The sequence below is a fragment of the Triticum aestivum genome, chromosome 5D, assembly GCF_018294505.1.
Source record: "Triticum aestivum cultivar Chinese Spring chromosome 5D, IWGSC CS RefSeq v2.1, whole genome shotgun sequence".
Taxonomy (NCBI): Eukaryota; Viridiplantae; Streptophyta; class Magnoliopsida; order Poales; family Poaceae; genus Triticum; species Triticum aestivum.
The window spans coordinates 291,835,455-291,855,004 of record NC_057808.1 but is presented as its reverse complement, the minus strand read 5'-3'; the positions used below and the strand labels follow the sequence as shown (position 1 = coordinate 291,855,004).

The 19,550-nt window shown below is 42.8% G+C and overlaps 1 protein-coding gene across 1 annotated transcript; it reads left to right on the top strand.

The window, feature by feature from the left end:
• The first annotated feature begins 12,417 nt into the window (after positions 1–12,417).
• LOC123121261 (NEDD8-conjugating enzyme Ubc12) lies at positions 12,418–16,261 on the top strand. The gene is made up of 6 exons (XM_044541169.1): positions 12,418–12,609; positions 12,769–12,973; positions 14,865–14,973; positions 15,447–15,525; positions 15,592–15,708; positions 15,912–16,261. Exons 2-6 carry the CDS (start codon positions 12,865–12,867, stop codon positions 16,047–16,049), a joined length of 552 nt encoding a protein of 183 aa, XP_044397104.1. The 5' UTR covers positions 12,418–12,609; positions 12,769–12,864; the 3' UTR covers positions 16,050–16,261.
• Positions 16,262–19,550: the final 3,289 nt, after the last annotated feature.

The following is a 19,550-nucleotide window of genomic DNA, read 5'->3' as shown; positions in this document are numbered from 1 at the left end:
CGACGCCCACAACTACTTTGTGTTCTACTCGTGCATAGAAACTACGCATAGACCTAGCTCATGATGCCACTGTTGGGGAACGTAGCAGAAATTCAAAATTTTCTACGCATCACCAAGATCAATCTATGGAGTAATCTAGCAACGAGGGAAGGGGAGTGCATCTACATACCCTTGTAGATCGCGATGCGGAAGCGTTGCAAGAACGCGGATGAGGGAGTCGTACTCGTAGCGATTCAGATCGCGGTTGATTCCGATCTAAGCACCGAAAGAACGGTGCCTCCGCGTTCAACACACGTGCAGCCCGGTGACGTCTCCCACGCCTTGATCCAGCAAGGAGAGAGGGAGAGGTTGGGGAAGACTCCATCCAGCAGCAACACGACGGCATGGTGGTGGTGGAGGAGCGTGGCAATCCCGCAGGGCTTCGCCAAGCACCGCGGGAGAGGAGGAGGAGGGAGAGGGGTAGGGCTGCGCCAAAAGGAGACGTTCTCATGTCTATGGCAGCCCCAAAACCTCAATATATATAGGGGAGGGGGAGGGCTGCGCCCCCATCTAGGGTTTCCCCCCTCAAGGGGTGCGGCCAGCCCTAGATGGGGCTTGGGGGGCGGCCAAAGGGGGGAGGAGTGCCTCCCAAGTCAAGTGGAGGCCCTCCCCCTTAGGGTTTCCCCTCTCCCATGCGCATGGGCCTTGGGGGGGCTGGTGCCCCTGGCCCATTAAGGCTAGGGCGCCCCCTTACAGCCCATGCTGCTGTATTGGACGTGGTGGAACATTTTCCGGACCTCCGGACCCCTCCGGAATCCTCCGGAACCTTCTGGAAGCTTCCCGGTACAATACCGAAAAAACCCGAACTTTTCCCGGAACCCGAACAACAACTTTCCATATATAAATCTTTACCTCCGGACCATTCCGGAACTCCTCGTGACGTCCGGGATCTCATCCGGGACTCCGAACAACATTCGGTAACCACGTACATACTTTCCCTATAACCCTAGCGTCATCGAACCTTAAGTGTGTAGACCCTACGGGTTCGGGAACCATGCAGACATGACCGAGACGTTCTCCGGTCAATAACCAACAGCGGGATCTGGATACCCATGTTGGCTCCCACATGTTCCACGATGATCTCATCGGATGAACCACGATGTCGGGGATTCAATCAATCCCGTATGCAATTCCCTTTGTCCATCGGTATGTTACTTGCCCGAGATTCGATCGTCGGTATCCCTATACCTTGTTCAATCTCGTTACCGGCAAGTCTCTTTACTCGTTCCGTAACTCACATCATCCCGTGATCAACTCCTTGGTCACATTGTGCACATTATGATGATGTCCTACCGAGTGGGCCCAGAGATACCTCTCCGTTTACACGGAGTGACAAATCCCAGTCTCGATTCGTGCCAACCCAACAGACACTTTCGGAGATACCCGTAGTGCACCTTTATAGCCACCCAGTTACGTTGTGACGTTTGGCACACCCAAAGCATTCCTACGGTATCCGGGAGTTGCACAATCTCATGGTCTAAGGAATGATACTTGACATTAGAAAAGCTCTGAGCAAACGAACTACACGATCTTGTGCTAGGCTTAGGATTGGGTCTTGTCCATCACATCATTCTCCTAATGATGTGATCCCGTTATCAACGACATCCAATGTCCATGGTCAGGAAACCGTAACCATCTATTGATCAACGAGCTAGTCAACTAGAGGCTTACTAGGGACATGGTGTTGTCTATGTATCCACACATGTATCTGAGTTTCCTATCAATACAATTCTAGCATGGATAATAAACGATTATCATGAACAAGGAAATATAATAATAACCTATTTATTATTGCCTCTAGGGCATATTTCCAACAAAACGGCGGCGACAGTTTCGACCACGACGGAGACTAGCGCTAGAGGATGAGCACGAGCAAATTAGCAGAGGGGATTTACAGAAGAGCTCACCTAGGAGCTCAAGGAGGCTCGTTGAGTGAACGGGAGCAGCAGGGGTCGATGGATTTGGCGACGAACACCGACGACAGCAGAGGGGGACACGGTCGATCCCGGCGCGGTGGTGATCTTCTGCTCGGGCTCGGGGTCGGAGAGGAAGAAGCGGGCAGTGGCGGTGCTTCCATGCGTAGTCCTAGGCGGCGGGGAGGTCGCTGGCCACGCAGGCGAGGGCGACCATGGCGACGGAGGTCTCGGTTCGCCGCGGGGAATAAGAAGCGGCGCAGGTGGAGGGGAAAAGTGGGGTTAGGGTTCGACCACGGGATCAGGGGAGGTCTTGTGGGCGCTGGGGGGCGCGAGATGACCGCCACCCACGGCCACGACCGGCGGATAGCCGCCACGGGCCCCTGCCTCCCTGTAGCAGGAGATTGGGGATGAGTGGGGGTGTGGGCTGGGCCTGGCACTGTGTGTGCTGGGCCGTGTGCTATGGCCACTACTAGGGCCCAGCGCACCGTAGTTGTTTCTTTCTTTTCTTTTCTTTTTTGTTTATTTTCTTTTTCTTTTCTGTTTTCTTTTAGTTCCTAATTATTTTAGTTTTAATAAAATACCAAAGTGGCACCTAAATTGATGTTACAAATTATGTCACAACCACAAAAAGTTTCATCCCAAAATAATATAGTTTAGTATTTTACAAAATATAAAAGGTATTTAATTAATGGTTTTAGCTACTAATTTAATTAGTTTAGTGCATTTAAACATTTTATAAAGACTTGGTTTCTCCAGCAATATCTCTTATGAATTAGTTGTCACCTCCGAACATTTTAGTTTTAATATTTGGAAACTTTTGTGGTTTGCCTTTATCTCAAATTTGAATTTGAATCGTTTTGAACTAACGCGAGATTAACAATAGTAACCACGGTGATGTGGCATCATTAACATGGAATTACTGTAGCTTAAATATCCGAGCGTCACATAAACCTAGACTTATTAGATGGGTTCTCTTACTACAAGAATTTGATTTGCATATTATTGATAGAAAGGGAGCTGAGAACCCCGTTGCAGACAACTTGTCTAGGTTAGAGAATGTTCTTGATGACCCACTACCTATTGATGATAGCTTTCCCGATGAACAATTAGCTGTCATAAATGTTTTTCGTACTGCCCCATGGTATGCTGATTATGCTAATTACATTGTTGCTAAATTTATACCACCTAGTTTCACATACTAGCAAAAGAAAAAGTTTTTCTATGATTTAAGACATTACTTCTGGGATGACCCACACCTTTATAAGGAAGTACTAGATGGTGTTATTAGACGTTGTGTACCTGAGCATGAACAGGAACAGATCCTACGCAAGTGTCACTCCGAGGCTTATGGAGGACACCACGCTGGGGATAGAACTGCACATAAGGTATTGCAATCCAGTTTTTATTGGCCTACTCTCTTCAAAGATGCCCGTAAGTTTGTCTTGTCTTCTGATGAATGTCAAAGAATTGGTAATATCAGTAGACGTCAAGAAATGCCTATGGACTATTCACTTGTTATTGAACCATTTGACGTTTGGGGCCGATTATATGGGACCGTTTCCTTCCTCTAATGGGTATACACATATTTTAGTTCTGTTGATTACGTTACTAAGTGGGTAGAAGCTATTCCAACAAGTAGTGCTGATCATAACACCTCTATTAAGATGCTTAAGAAAGTTATTTTTCCGAGGTTTGGAGTCCCTAGATATTTAATGACTGATGGTGACTCACACTTTATTCATGGTGATTTTCGTAAAATACTTGCTAAGTATGATGTTAATCATAGAATTGCATCTCCATACCATCCACAATCTAGTGGTCAAGTAGAACTGAGTAATAGAGAGCTTAAATTAATTTTGTAAAAGACTGTTAATAGATCTAGAAAGAATTGGTCCAAGAAACTTGATGATGCATTATGGGCCTATAGAACTGCATATAAAAATCCTATGGGTATGTCTCCGTATAAAATGGTTTATGGAAAAGCATGTCACTTACCTCTCGAACTAGAACATAAGGCATATTGGGCCATTAAAGAGCTCAATTATGATTTCAAACTTGCCGGTGAGAAGAGGCTATTTGACATTAGCTCACTTGATGAATGGAGAACCCAGGCCTATGAGAATGCCAAATTGTTTAAACAAAAAGTTAAAAGATGGCATGACAAAAGGATACAAAAGTGCGAGTTTAATGTAGGTGACTATGTTTTGCTATACAACTCTCGTTTAAGATTTTTTTGCAGGAAAACTCCTCTCTAAATGGGAAGGTCCTTATGTTATCGAGGAGGTGTATCGTTCCGGTGCCATAAAAATCAACAACTTCGAAGGCACAAATCCGAAGGTGGTGAGCGGTCAAAGAATCAAACATTATATCTTAGGTAATCCCATAAATGTTGAAACTAATGTTATTGACACCGTAACCCCGAAGGAATACATAAGGGACACTTTCTAGAACGTTTCAGACTCCGAAAAGGAATAGGTATGTGGTACGGTAAGTAAACCGACTCCAAAACAATTCTAATAGCAATTTTTCTCCGTTTTGGAATATTTAAGAAAATAGGAAAATAAGAAGTAGTCCGAAAGGGACACGAGGCATCCACGAGGGTGGAGGGCGCGCCCTACCCCCCTGGGCACGCCCCTGCCTCGTGGGCACCTCATGTGCTCTCCGGACTCCGTTTTCTTGCACGATACTTCTTTTGGTCGGTAAAAAATCACTATATAATCTCCCGAAGGTTTTGACCCTCGTATCACGCAAATATCCTCTGTTTTTGTTTCGAGCTGTTTTCTGCCAGAGTTGTCAAGGTTAGGCATCATGTCGTCCCCCTTCTCCAACAATGAGGGCAACGATGCTTGGCTAATGAAGATAGAGCGGAAGAGAGAAGAACGAGGGGAGATCAACAAGGATGATGGGATCAAGAAGGCCATGGAGGATCAAGCTCCGGCAGCAGAAGAAGAAGACACCCTTCAACCTCATTATGATCTTCTTACCCCAACTGAGATTGAAGCTTTCAAGACGATTGAATTAGCTCGCATACAAAACAAGTATCTCACACGTGAAAATATTTTGTTGAAGGAGCATATCACCGCACTCAAGGGCATTATCTGCAAATTGGAGGGTCTCCTACGCTCGATGTGCGACAATCCACCATCACCACCATCTTCTTCACCAGCAAAGGGTATGGGCACTCCCCTTGGCAACTGCCAAGCTTGGGGGAGGTGCCCCGGTATCATATCACCATCACACTTCTATCTTTACCATTTTTCTTAGTTCGGTCCTTTTGGTAATATCTTGATCTAGTAGAATAAAGTTTTAGTATGATCTAGTTTTGAGTTTTGCTTTACGATCCTTCTATGTAATCGAGTCTGTGAGCTATATATAATAAAGATTAGTTTTGAGTCAAGGGCTTGATTATCTTGCTATGATCTTGAGGGAATAAAAGAAATAATAAAAAGAATTAAAAAGATCATATTGATCTTATGGAGAGTAATGACTTCACATATAAAGAGTATGATGAATAAAAGTTGTTGAGAGTTGACAAACATAGTTTTGGTCATCGTTGCAATTAATAGGAAGTAATAAAGAAAGAGAGGTTCTCACATATAAATATACTATCTTGGACATCTTTTATGATTGTGAGCACTCACTAAAATATGACATGCTAAAAAGTTGATGTTGGACAAGGAAGACAACGTAATGGGTTATGTTTTCTTATATCTGAAATAAAGTATATTGTCATGGATCATCCAACATGTTGAGCTTGCTTTTCCCCATCATGCTAGCCAAATTCTTTCCACCAAGTAGAGATACTACTTGTGCTTCCAAATATCCTTAAACCCAGTTTTGCCATGAGAGTCCACCATACCTACCTATGGATTGAGTAAGATCCTTCAAGTAAGTTGTCATTGTTGCATGCAATAAAAATTGCTTTCTAAATATGTATGATTTATTAGTGTGGGGAAAATAAGCTTTATACGATCTTGTGATGTGGAAGAAATAAAAGCGACGGACTGCATAATAAAGGTCCCTATCACAAGTGGCAATATAAAGTGACGTTCTTTCGCATTAAGATTTTGTGCATCCAACCATAAAAAGCACATGGCAACCTCTGCTTCCCTCTGTGAAGGGCCTATCTTTTATTCTTGTCTTATACCTTATACAAGAGTCATGGTGATCTTCACCTTTCCTTTTTACATTTTATCCTTTGGCAAGCACATTGTGTTGGAAAGATCCTGATATATATATATCCAATTGGATGTAAGTTATCATGAACTATTATTGTTGACATTACCCTTGAGGTAAAAGGTTGGGAGGCAACACTATAAGCCCCTATCTTTCTCTGTGTCCGATTTAAAACTTCATACCTATAAGTATTGCGTGAGTGTTAGCAATTGTGAAAGACTAAATGATAGTTGAGTATGTGGACTTGCTGAAAAGCTCTTATATTGACTCTTTCTGATGTTATGATAAATTGCAATTGCTTCAATGACCGAGATTATAGTTTGTTAGTTTTCAATGAAGTTTTTGATTCATACTTTACATTGTGAATAGATTGTTACTTTAGCATAAGAAATCATATGACAATATATATATATATATATATATGTTGCTATTATAAGAATGATCATGATGCCCTCATGTCCGTATTTTATTTTATCGTCACCTCTATCTCTAAACATGTGGACATATTTTTCGTTATCGGCTTCCGCTTGAGGACAAGCGAGGTCTAAGCTTGGGGGAGTTGATACGTCCATTTTCCATCATGTTTTTATATCGATATTTATTACATTATGGGTTGTTATTACACGTTATGTCACAATACTTATGCCTATTCTCTCTTATTTTACAAGGTTTACACGAAGAGGGAGAATGCCGACAGCTGGAATTCTGGGCTGGAAAAGGAGCAAATATTAGAGACCTATTTTGCACAGCTCCAAAAGTCCTGAAACTTCATGGAGGCAGTTTTTGGAATTAATAAAATACTAGGGAAAGAATCAACCAGAGGGGGCCCACACCCTGGCCACGAGGGTGGGGGCGCGCCCTACCCCCTAGGCGCGCCCCCTGTCTCGTGGGCCCCCTGGCAGGCCTCCGGTGCCCATCTTTGGCTATATGAAGTCTTTCGTCCTAGAAAAAAAATAAGAAGGAAGCTTTCGGGAGGAAGCGCCGCCGTCTCGAGGCGGAACCTTGGCGGAACCAATCTAGGGCTCCGGCGGAGGTGTTCTGCCGGGGAAACATCCCTCTAGGAGGGGGAAATCATCACCATCGATCCTCTCATCGGGAGGGGGTCAATCTCCATCAACATGTTCACCAGCACCATCTCATCTCAAACCCTAGTTCATCTCTTGTATCTGATCTTTGTCTCAAAACCTCAGATTGGTACCTGTGGGTTGCTAGTAGTGTTGATTACTCCTTGTAGTTGACGCTAGTTGGTTTATTCAGTGGAAGATCATATGTTCAGATCCTTTATGCATATTAATACCCCTCTGATTATGAACATGAATATGATTTGTGAGTAGTTATGTTTGTTCCTGAGGACATGGGAGAAGTCTTGCTATAAGTAGTCATGTGAATTTGGTATTCGTTCGATATTTTGATGAGATGTATGTTGTCTCTCCTCTAGTGGTGTGATGTGAACGTCGACTACATGACAATTCACCATTGTTTGGGCCTAGAGGAAGGCATTGGGAAGTAATAAGTAGATGATGGGTTGCTAGAGTGACAGAAGCTTAAACCCTAGTTTATGCGTTGCTTCATAAGGGGCTGATTTGGATCCATATGTTTCATGCTATGGTTAGGTTTACCTTAATACTTCTTTTGTAGTTGCGGATGCTTGCAAGAGGGGTTAAGCATAAGTGGGATGCTTGTCCAAGAAAGGGCAGTACCCAAGGACCGGTCCACCCACATATCAAATTATCAAAGTAACGAACGTGAATCATATGAGCGTGATGAAAACTAGCTTGACGATAATTCCCATGTGTCCTCGGGAGCATTTTCCTTTATATAAGAGTTTGTCCAGGCTTTTCCTTTGCTACAAAAAGGATTGGGCCATCTTGATGCACCTTATTAATTTACTTTTATTACTTGTTACCCGTTACAAATTACCTTATCACAAAACTATCTGTTACCGATAATTTCAGTGTTTGCAGAGAATACCTTACTGAAAACCGCTTGTCATTTCCTTCTGCTCCTTGTTGGGTTTGACACTCTTACTTATCTAAAGGACTACGATTGATCCCCTATATTTGTGGCTCATCAGTATTGAGAATCAAAGAGAGAGAAGAAGCCATCTAGCTACTAGCTATGGACCCGTACGTCTGTGGTAAACTACTCACGCTTCATCAGGAGGGCAATGGAGTTGAGGTAGAAGCCCTCCGTGATCGAATCCCCCTCCGGCAGGGTGCCGGAAAAGGTCCCTAGATGGGATCTCACGGGTACAGAAGGTTGCGGTAGTGGAAAAGTGTTTTCGTGGATGCCTCTGAAGGTTCTGGGGTATTTGGGAATATATAGGTGAAAGAATTAGGTCGGTGGAGTCACGGGGGGTCCACAAGGGTGGGGGCGCGCCCTCCGTCCTTGTGGCCGCCTCGTGGCTCCTCCGACTTCATCTCCAAGTCTCTTGGTTGTCTTCTCGTCCAAGAAAGATCATCACGAAGGTTTCATTTCGTTTGGACTCCGTTTGGTATTCCTTTTCTGTGAAACTCTAAAACAGTCAAAAAACAGAAAATGGCACTAAGCCCTAGGTTAATAGGTTAGTCCAAAACAGATAATATAATAGCATGGAACAATCAAAAATTATAGATACGTTGGAGATGTATCACAACTCAACTGCTAATACTTGCAAATATTCTTTGGCTCCCCTTGTGTCGAATCTATAAATTTGGGTTGAATACTCTACCCTATAAAACGGTTGCGATCCCCTACACTTGTGGGTTATCAAGTATCTTGAACATTCTACAACAGTATTGAGCCTTCTACAACAGTATTAATGGTCCTCCCATGAGTTCATCCCATGAGCAATACATGAGTACAAAAAAGGGAAAGAAAACATTTTTAGGGGGGAGGGGGAGGAAGGTGTGTTCTTGCCATGGTTTCATCTTCGTCTTCCACGACTTCACCCCAATTCATGGGCGGCGGACATTTTATGCGACTCGGTTTTCTAGGGGGGGGGCGTTTGAAGATCACCACAATAATGTGGTCTATTCGACATTCATGCAACCTAATGAAGCATGACGAAGTAGTGTGTGGTCTAAAAAACTCCATGAAAATGACCAAGAGGTTGATTTCCATCCTTGAATTGCCTCAGAAGCTCCCTACTATCTTGCGAGGATATGCCTGGCGTCCTCTGGATTCTGGCCTCATCAAGATTACCACTAATGGGTGATACGTTCATTTTGCATCATGTTTTCCTACTGTTATTTATAGTGTTTTCATTCATTATAACACTTTATGGAGTAATTCTAATGCTTTTTGTCTCATAATATGCGAGGTTTACACAAAGAGGGAGAATGCCGGCAGCTGGAATTCTGGACCTGAAAAAAGCTATGTCAAAGATAACTATTCTGCACATTTCCAAATGGGTTGAAATTTCACGGAGAAATTTTTTTGCATATATAAAAAATATTGGAATAAAGAACTACTAAAGGGGGTCACCCAGGCGCCCACAAGGCACCAGGGCGTGCCTCCCCCTATGGCATGCCTTGGTGGGTAGTGGGGAACCTAGCCCACCACCGGTGCCCACCTTCTGGTACATAAGGTCTTTTGACCTAGAAAAAAAATAAAGAGATGACTTTCGGGACGGAGCACCGCCGTCTTGAGGCGGAACTTCGGCAGGAGCACTTTTGCCCTCCGGCGGAGCGATTCTGCCGGGGGAACATCCCTCCGGGAGGGGGAAATCGAAGCCATCGTCATCAAAACACCCTCATCTTAGGGAGGCCAATCTTCATCAACATCTTCAAGAACACCATCTCATCTCAAACCCTAATTCATATCTTGTGTTCAATTTTAGTACCAAAACCTAAGATTGGTACCTGTGGGTGACTTGTAGTGTTGATTACATCTTGTAGTTGATGTTATCCGGTTTATTTGGTGGAAGATTATATGTTCAGATCCATTATGATATTTACTACTCCTCTGATCTTGAGCATGAATATGTTGTGTGAGTAGTTACTTTTGTTCTTGAGGACACGGGAGAAGTCATGTTGCAAGTAGTCATGTGAATTTGATATTTGTTCGATATTTTGATGGTATGTATGTTGTGATTCCCTTTGTGGTGTTATGTGAACGTCGACTACATGACACTTCACCATCTTTGGGCCTAAGGGAATGCATTGTGGAGTAGTTATTAGATGATGGGTTGCTAGTGTGACAGAAGCTTAAACCCTAGTTTATGCGCTATTTCATAAGGGGCTGATTTGGATCCATATGTTTAATGCTATGGTTGGATTTTATCTTAATTCTTCTTTCATAGTTGCGGATGCTTGCAAGAGCGGTTAATCATAAATGGGAGGCTTGTTCAAGTAAGAACAGCACCCAAGCACCGGTCCACCCACATACCATATTAACAAAGTAGCGAACGCGAATCAAACCAACATGATGAAAGTGACTAGATAAAATTCCCGTGTGCCCTCAAGAACGCTTTGCTTATTATAAGAAACCGTTCCAGCTCGTTTGCCACAAAAAGGATTGGTAAGGAAAATTTTATATAATGTGCTGAAATTTACTGTCACTTGTTACTATGGAAAACAATCCTTTGAGGGGTTTGTTCGGGATATCTTCACCTTGACCGGAAGCATAAAGAGTTGCTCCTCAACGTATAGCACCTACTAAAAATATTGGTTATGAAATTCCTTCGGGTATGATAGAGAAACTGCTAGCTAATCCTTATGCAAGAGATGGAACGAAACTGCTAGCTAATCCTTAAGCTTGCAGGTTTGCCCGGGGATGAAGTTAAGAAGAAGGTTTTGCCTTTATCTTTAGGGGGAAAAAGCATTGACATGATATAGGCCATGTGATGATATTGGAGCTTGGAATTGGAATCGGTTAAAATTGGAATTTCACCCAAAAAAATTATCCAATGCATCTAGTTCATCGTGACCGGAATTATATATATAATTTTTGGCCTCGTGAAGGGGAAAGTACCGCTCTAGCTTGGGGAGGATTAAATCAATGTTATATTCAAGCCTCAATCATGAGCGCTCGAGAGGAATTATTATACAGAATTTTTATGCTCGGCTTTCTCGTGATGATCAATCCATTCTCGATACTTCTTGTACTGGTTTTTTTATGAAGAAGACTATTGAATTCAGGTGGGATCTTTTAGAAAGAATTAAATGCAATTCTGAAGATTAAGAACTTGACGAAGGTAAAGAGTCAAGTATAAAGCTTGAGTTTGATTGTGTTAAATATTTTATGGATACCGATGCTTTTCATAAGTTTAGCACTAAGTATGGACTTGACTCTGAGATAGTAGCCTCTTTTGTGAATCATTTGCTACTCATGTTGAGCTCCCTAAGGAGAAGTGGTATACATATCATCCCTTAATTAAAGAAGAGATTAAATAAAAAGCTATAGTTAAAGATGAAACCATCATTTACAATGTTGACCCAGTTGTGCCTAGTGCTTACATTGAAAACCCACCTTTCCCTGTTCGAATAAAGGAGCATGCTAAAGTCTCAACCGTGGTTAACAAAAGTAATATTAGAGCACCTAAACCCTCTGAACAAATTAAAGTAGAACCTAGTATTGCGATGGTTAAAGATCTCTTGGCTGATAATATTGATGGGCGCGTTTTTTTTTTTGTTGAAGCTGCTAGAATTGCTAAGCCAGATACTAAAGATAAAAATAGACCAGTTGTTGGCATGCCTGTTGTCTCAGTTGAAATAGGATATCACTGTTATCATGGCTTATGTGATATGGGTGCTAGTGTCAGTGCTATTCCTTTTATTCTTTATCAAAAAATCATGAATGATATAGCACCTGCTAAAATATAAGATATTAATGTCACTATTTAACTTGCTAATAGAGATACTATCACGCCACTTGGGATTGTTAGAGATGTTGAAATTTTGTGTGGAAAAATAAAATACCCTACTGATTTCCAAGTTCTTGGTTTCCCAGAAGATGACTTTTGTCTCATTATTTTTGGTAGACCTTTCTTGAACTCTGTTAATGCTAATATAGATTGCAAGAAACAAACCGTCAGTGTTAATTCGGTTGTTGTGTCTCATGAGTTTAATTTCTTCAAGTTTTGTAGGCAACCTCGTAATAAAGAATTGCCTATACATCCGTATATTGTAATCCATTTGAAATGTTTAAAAAGACTTATATTTAGGAATGGAGGGAGTACTAGATAATAAGCCAAACTTATTTTGAGACGGAGGGAGTATTATGTTTTGGCAACACAATGTGACATATTCGTTTTTTCCGTTAAGTTTGTAGAATTTGTGCTAATGTGGCTATATATGCGTGTAGAGTCCGGGGACAATAAAGTTTAGGTTTTCTAAAAGATCCGAACATATTCGCGTTATAAAGTAGAGTATTCAGGCTGACGAGGCTGCGTATTTTTTCCGCGTACTCCCGAAACACCCAATCTTTTACCCCTCTCGTCGAATCGGCAGCGGCGACAGGACATCGGGCGGCGGCGGCGGCGGCGGCGGCTGGACAGGTGCTCTCTCTCTCTCTCTCTCTCTTTCTCTCTCCGCAGCAAGAGTGAACGGCGACCGGAGCGGTGCGGGCGCCGGCAGAACGACCGGAGCGGTGCGGGCGCCGTGCAGCGCTGTTCCTCTTAAGCAATTCAATCTATCTGACGCATCTGTCTCTGCAGCCGCAGAACGAAGGAAGGGCCCCGTGTAGCGCTGTTCCTCGTCCCGATCCGCACGGATCCGCCCCCACATAAGGGCCCCGTGCACAAGGAACAAAGATGATAAACCTTTTCAAGATCAAGGGGCAGAAGAACGAAGAGGCGGCGAACTCGAAAGGGGGGCCTCCTGTCAAGAAGCAAAGTCCTGGGGAATTACGTCTCCATAAAGGTTTGTTTCGCCGGAAGGGATTTGATGTCAGGGTTATGTTATGTTACTTTCAGCCAGGTGTCTCACTTAGAGATATCGGTTGAGTTTGCTGCTTTTTGTGCTTATCTTTCGAGCTGCTGTGAAGAGTGTATTGTTATGTTTGATTGATCAGATTAATCTGAATAGTTTCTGTTGTTCAATGGTTGCCCTGTCACGATTTCATCTCATATGTTCTTGTACAACAAAAATATATCAGATTGCAACGTAATAGCTGAGATAAAACAAAACAACTAGCCAAGGGTCAATCAGACGAGATCACCATAATCCACCACAGTGCTGAACAGAGCCACACTGACATGATGTACATTGTACAATGTGTATTGATTAGGGCTAAGCTGATCTTGCAATCTTGTGCGCAAGTATGCCGTTCTTTTTGTTTTTTGTCTGTTATTGGCAAATGAACTATTGCTCCTAAGTATATTAGTTAACCAATTTGTTGCATTTATATTTTGTAGAAATCATATGCATTCCCCTTATGTAATAAAAACTAATTCGCTTGTGAAAAAGACTAAATAGGGGTTGTATCGGTTTAGGTACTAGCATATATGTTGTGTACCTTGCCATCTACTCCCTCCGTTCCAACTTATTTGAAGTTCAGCTTTGTGCTAAGCCAAATTTCTTTAAGTTTGACCAAGTCTAAGAAAAATATATCAACATCCACAACACCGAATTAGCTTCATCATAAAATATATTTTTGTACTATATATACTTGATACAGTAGATATTAGCACTTCTTATAGACTTGGTCAAATATAGAGAAGTTTGACTTAAGACAAAGCTAGAACTTCAAATAATTTGCGACTGAGGGAGTAGGCTTTACTGCTAACAATATTGGCTGGCCTGTGCTGGTTATGACCAACTTTTACATGTGCCATGCTTCATGTGTGTGACAAATTGGGTAATCTGTATACCAAAGATTATGATCTGTTTGTTTTTGTTTTGTTTGACTTGCATGATGGAAGTAGTTCTCACACTGTCGCCCAGTCAACACAGACGTGCTACCTAGCCATTCTGGTTCAGAGGAGGAACGCCATTGGCCCCTTGCCTGGCCTGGAAAGATATAAAGTGACCCAGTGTGTGTTAAACTGAACCACCATGTTTTCTTTGCCGCTGATTTGTTTATGACAGAGTTGCCTTACTCAAAGTCGTAGTCAGCCTCATCTCGATGCTGCTTATCTCAGCTTCAGGATGAGGCAGAGCAGCAGCAGAGGCAGGGTGGAGGGAGATGGGGCATGAGAGGGATGTGGAGGAAAGGATGGGTTGCCAACATGGTGGAAGTAGGGGTTAGTAGGGCACTAGGGCACGGGAGTGGGGTGGCAGACTGGCAGTGGTCACTAGTATGATGAGAGGCTGCTGGCTTGAGTGAGGCAGTACGCTGAGTATGGGGTAGTATGCTGAATGATGGTAGTGGCCTTTCTATCTCCCTTTTGGTCTTTGCACATTGGGTATAGTCATTAGCTGCTGCTGTGTATTAGATTGGCTTCATATAGGTGTCACCGTGATAACTATGTTGACGACGCTGATAGTTCTTACATAGTAATGAACGCCCAGATATCTGATATCCAGGGTTGAATCCCGAATTCACTATTCCAACTTAAGTTAGACTCCAGATATTTCGTGAATTATGAGGATTCACATTGGAAATCCTACCATACTAAAAGTTGAACAGTGATAGATTCTTCTATTGTTCAAACATGTGTTGTCAATAAATGACGTTTAAAATTTTAATATCCACCTATCTATTCTTTTCTTCCAGATTTATGCAGTATGCACATGATGAATATTAGTTATTTCTACTTGGATAGTATTCAGAGCATGGATCTTGGTTGACAGTTTTCATTTTAACTTGCAGATATTGCTGAGCTTAACCTTCCAAAGACAACTAAAATTTCTTTTCCAAATGGAAAGGATGATCTCATGAACTTTGAGGCCACTCTACGTCCTGATGAAGGATACTATGTGTAAGTATCTTATATAGATGCTTCTTTTAGGTCTACTCTTCTTTTCAACGTTTAGTCATGTTTATTAGTTAATTTTGATTTTGAATCGTTTAATCTTTGACTTTACATTCGAACTACTTAAAAATATTGCACGGTTACACCACATTCCTTCAAATATGTCTGGACATAGCATGATGAAGAATTATCCTATAGAACTTCAATAGAAATATGAGTAGTTGTCGGCTATTGTTGCATTAGTTTCTTTATTATAGTTTTCATCAGTTTACACTCATTCATGTTTCTCCTCCTTGGGCATTGTATCTCATCTTTTCAGTACAACATTGATTTTCTTAATGAGGAGAAAACTCTATTTGTGTTGGCCCCTTCATAATTGTCAAAGAATTTTGTTTTTGTACACTATTGTACACCTTACCAGTTCATCGAAACAACATCAGTCAATTATTCTAATATCCATAATATGTCTTGTTTCTTAGAGGTGGGACATTTACTTTCACCTTCCAAGTATCTCCTTCCTACCCTCACGAGGCTCCGAAGGTCAAGTGCAAGACTAAGGTAACACAATCTGACTCCTGTCAATCATCATCATAAGTTGGTTATTGCTAATGTAGTAACTTTCAGGTTTACCATCCTAATATTGACCTAGAAGGAAATGTCTGCCTGAACATTCTGCGTGAAGACTGGAAGCCTGTCTTGAACATCAACACCATAATATATGGTTTAAACCTTCTTTTCTCAGTAAGTATCATATTCAAAACTGTGCACCCAGCTACCCACCGATTCTTCATTCAAATTTTTTAAATGGCGCAGTTGCATGAATTTATGTTGGGTTTATGTGTAGCTTCTGGTGCAAGTTTATCTTGAGGGAAGACAAGTCACTGCTTGCCTTTTGTATTACCATGTACCTGGCCACTAACCATCTTCTTAATTCTTTTCTGCAGCAACCCAATGACGAGGACCCCTTGAATCATGAAGCTGCGGCCGTCCTCCGAGACAACCCACAGAAGTTCCAGAGAAATGTTCAAACGGCGATGTCGGGAGGCTATGTTGATAATACCCATTTCCCAAGGTGCAAGTAAGGTCTGCTATGTGGAGCTCTGGTTCCGACTCTTGCCCAATTACCCTGAATGCCGTTGCACAGTCTGAAGGATGTGGCATGTACCCAGGAAATGTATCGCATTTGTGTTAGACGTGACTGTTATTATGCTTGTTTGGTGGATGTAACGGAGTCATGCATGTTGAAGAAACATGCTAAGCAGAAAAAAAAACTCGCCTGTTATTGAGCTGAAAAGTCGGTGGAAGTGTTCCAAGCGCAGCAACCATATGAGCATAGAACTAAATTATCAAAAAGTCTCTGGGCGAAACTTGAAATGTACTGGTAGTGAAGTCAAAGCGTCGGCGACAAGTTCCTGCTTGAGATTTTTCCAAAATTTTGATAGGAAAATCTGCATTTCTTGTCTCCAGGAGATTGCAGAGAACAAAATGAGAGCATAAATTGTGATTGTTGGTGCTTTGGATGTGGATGCTGTCTAGTCTAAGAGCATCTACAACCAGACCCTCAAACCCTCCCTGAACATGTCTGACTCGTCATTGTCTGGTCACAAAATCATCATCCAACCAGACCTCCCAGCCACTATGTCAGCGGACTTGGGGACGCATAGGGCATGTCTAGCTCGGACCTACTCCAAATTGACAAGTTCACCAAATTGACTGTCCTTTCATGTGTACGTCTTCTTTTCTCGTGTCCAAATCGTCACCCTCCCCTTGCTCCCCAGTCCGCGCCGCCATCCCCATCCGTTATCCTCAATGCGACGCAGAGTACCCCGTACCCCACGCGTGCCATGGACCATGCCTCGACATAGTCCATGGGGTCCCTACCATCGTCTCTTGCAAGGAGGAGAATGACACACTGAGGGATTGGCGTGCCCGGCAACACGTATGGGAAGTTGTGGAGAAGGCCAGTGACATGGACTTGGGCGTGTATGGTTTGGTGACCGGCTTCGTGCCATCCGTCATGAACACGAGAAGGAACAAGCCTTCGGCCATGCACGACTCCGCTTCGTGCCGTCCGTCATGAACACGAGAAGGAACAAGCCTTCGGCCATGTACGACTCCGCTTCGGCCTACTAGTGGTCGGGCATCCGGATGGCGGGACGGAAGAGGATGCCGCCACCGACAGTGTGTATGACTCATCGCAACTCCAAAGGCAGTGTACAACGCCAGGAAACATCGACGCCAGGTATGCCCATGTGTTGTTCGATGAAATGGACGACCAAGACAGGGTACATTTTTTCCCCATATGACATAGTATCGCTTGCTTCATTTGTTGCACATACCATTGGATCAAACTTAGGGATGGTAGTTTCATTGTGATGCATATTATAGGACGCGTACATGTTGAGTGTGATAAATATGGTCAAGAGCCTATGCCTTATGACTTGGGTGATATCAATTCCCCTATGTTTAATGTTGGGCAGACACCGTACACTAAAAAGAGAAGGTAGCAAAGGCAAGAGGTCCGCTATTTACAAGGAATGAGAATATTTTGTTGTGTGAAACTTGGTTGGCCACAAGCATGGATCCAATTTGTGAAACTGAGCAAAAGGCGTCAAATATTGGCAAAAAAACCCCACAAACACTACCATGAACACAAGAACTGTGTGGAGCCGCACCCAATCCATACCATCCGCAATGAGGGCTTTCTCCGACATAGATGGTTCCCCATCCAAGAGAGCGTCAACAAGTTTTGCAGTTTTATTCACAAGTGGTTGACCAAAACCAAAGTGGCATGACAGTCAAGACATGTAGTTTGAATTGCTTCACATTGTCATCATTTGTATTGCTAGCTTCATTTGTTGCATTGTTTTGAGTGATTATTGTTTTGCTAGTTATGGTTGGCGGCCGCTTTGTACAACCAAATTGAGGGCAATCCATTCACTTTGTCCCAACTGCTGGTTGAAATTGAATGGAAAACCAAAGTGGCAACTCGTCCTCGATGAGCTCAAAAACCCCACCAAGAAGTTGAAGGAAAACTATGGCCCAAACTCCCAATAATCTATTGGATTGGATGACGAAGAGGAGAAACGTGGATGGGCGGACGTAAAAACGACCGTGCCAAAGTGGAAGCTGCAAATGATGGGAAACAAGTGGGAGAAGAAGAGGGCCACATGTGACGTTGCGGCAAGCAAAATGTTCGTCGCATGGACAAACATTTTTTCGCCAAGGAGGAGGAGGAGAGATACATGCTTGGATGTGCAAAGGTAAATGATGGAGTTCGAGCGGGAGAGGATGAAAGAGAAGAGAGGGAGAAGGTAGACTTGTATAAGCAAAAGAAATGTACAAAAATAAAAGCTTGAGAAGGCGACAACAATGCAATACGAGTTAATGATTTGAGAGAGAAGTTGAGGCTTGCAAGGCAAAGAGTAGTCGAGAATCATAGTATCGTACTGTAGGACAGTAGCCTCTAGGATGAGGAAAGCAAGAAGTAGTTGATTAACATGAAGAAAGAGGATCAACGAGCGTAACAATGGAGGCTTTGATTCATTCGTATATTGCCTATCTATGTATAAATTGTTGGTGTTTGTTTAGCGTGTGTAGAATTGTGGTTTATTTGGCATGAAAGCTCTATGATGGACGTGTATGACTTTGCATGAATACGAAAGTTTGGATATGAGGGGTGTGCTTGTCTGGCATGACAAACGAGGGGTTGGTCGGCGTTGCAGACGCATTCGTATGAATTCTTATTCAGCTCAGCTCTAACATGTGAGTCAAGTCATTGATGCTACGGAACTGTTCATGCCTGTGTCATGAAGAAAACGAAGACCTCACATTTCCAGCCTGTGCACAGAAGACTCCCTACAAACCCGGGGTTGCAGTTGGATGGATCTTTCAGAACTTTGATCACGACAAGCAAGTCCTAACGATAGACAAGTACTTGATCAACCACATGGCTACCGAGAAGGTCAAGTTTGATGGCTGCAAAGAGATTAATCATCAGACACAATAGAATAGTCCAGTGACACAAGAGAAGAAACGAAACGCATACACTACAATATTTCGAGGTTGACTTGAGGCAAATTTAAGCCAAAATCTCGGATCTATCGTAAACTAGGATGCTCGCTGCCATTGTCGGCATCTTGTTTCAGCTGAAAGAAAGCCACTTAAAATATCAGAACCGAGGGGGACAGATAGCAGGAAAAATCTTTACGTAAACGTCAACTGCGTCACCAGATTTGACGCTCAGCTCACGGCGAGTGAGACGGACAGATTCATCTCTGACCCACGGATAAGCATGCCCTGACTAATAAACTACAGCGAGTGAGACACACCTTTCCGTTTGAACCAGAAAAGGTCAAAAACTCAACGGTCCAAGATAATCGCGCCGCTTTGACTGCAAACAAATAAATCTGTAGTCGCGTTCAGATAATATATACTACTAATACAGTAGTACGTACTGTATCTCAAGTCGAGGATATGATCATTACGTTACCATGACATTCACAACGAGATTAAAGAAAAATGCACAACACACACAGTGTCAGTGCATCATAGCGATAGCGAGACGAGAGCACAACGTAATG

Bases quoted from the DNA above. Each gene is read 5' to 3' on its own strand.
- LOC123121261 (XM_044541169.1), top strand. From the start codon at position 12,865: ATGATAAACCTTTTCAAGATCAAGGGGCAGAAGAACGAAGAGGCGGCG. The intron at 12,974-14,864 runs GTTTGTTTCGCC...TTTAACTTGCAG, and splicing joins GGAATTACGTCTCCATAAAG to ATATTGCTGAGCTTAACCTT. The intron at 15,526-15,591 runs GTAACACAATCT...AGTAACTTTCAG, and splicing joins AGGTCAAGTGCAAGACTAAG to GTTTACCATCCTAATATTGA.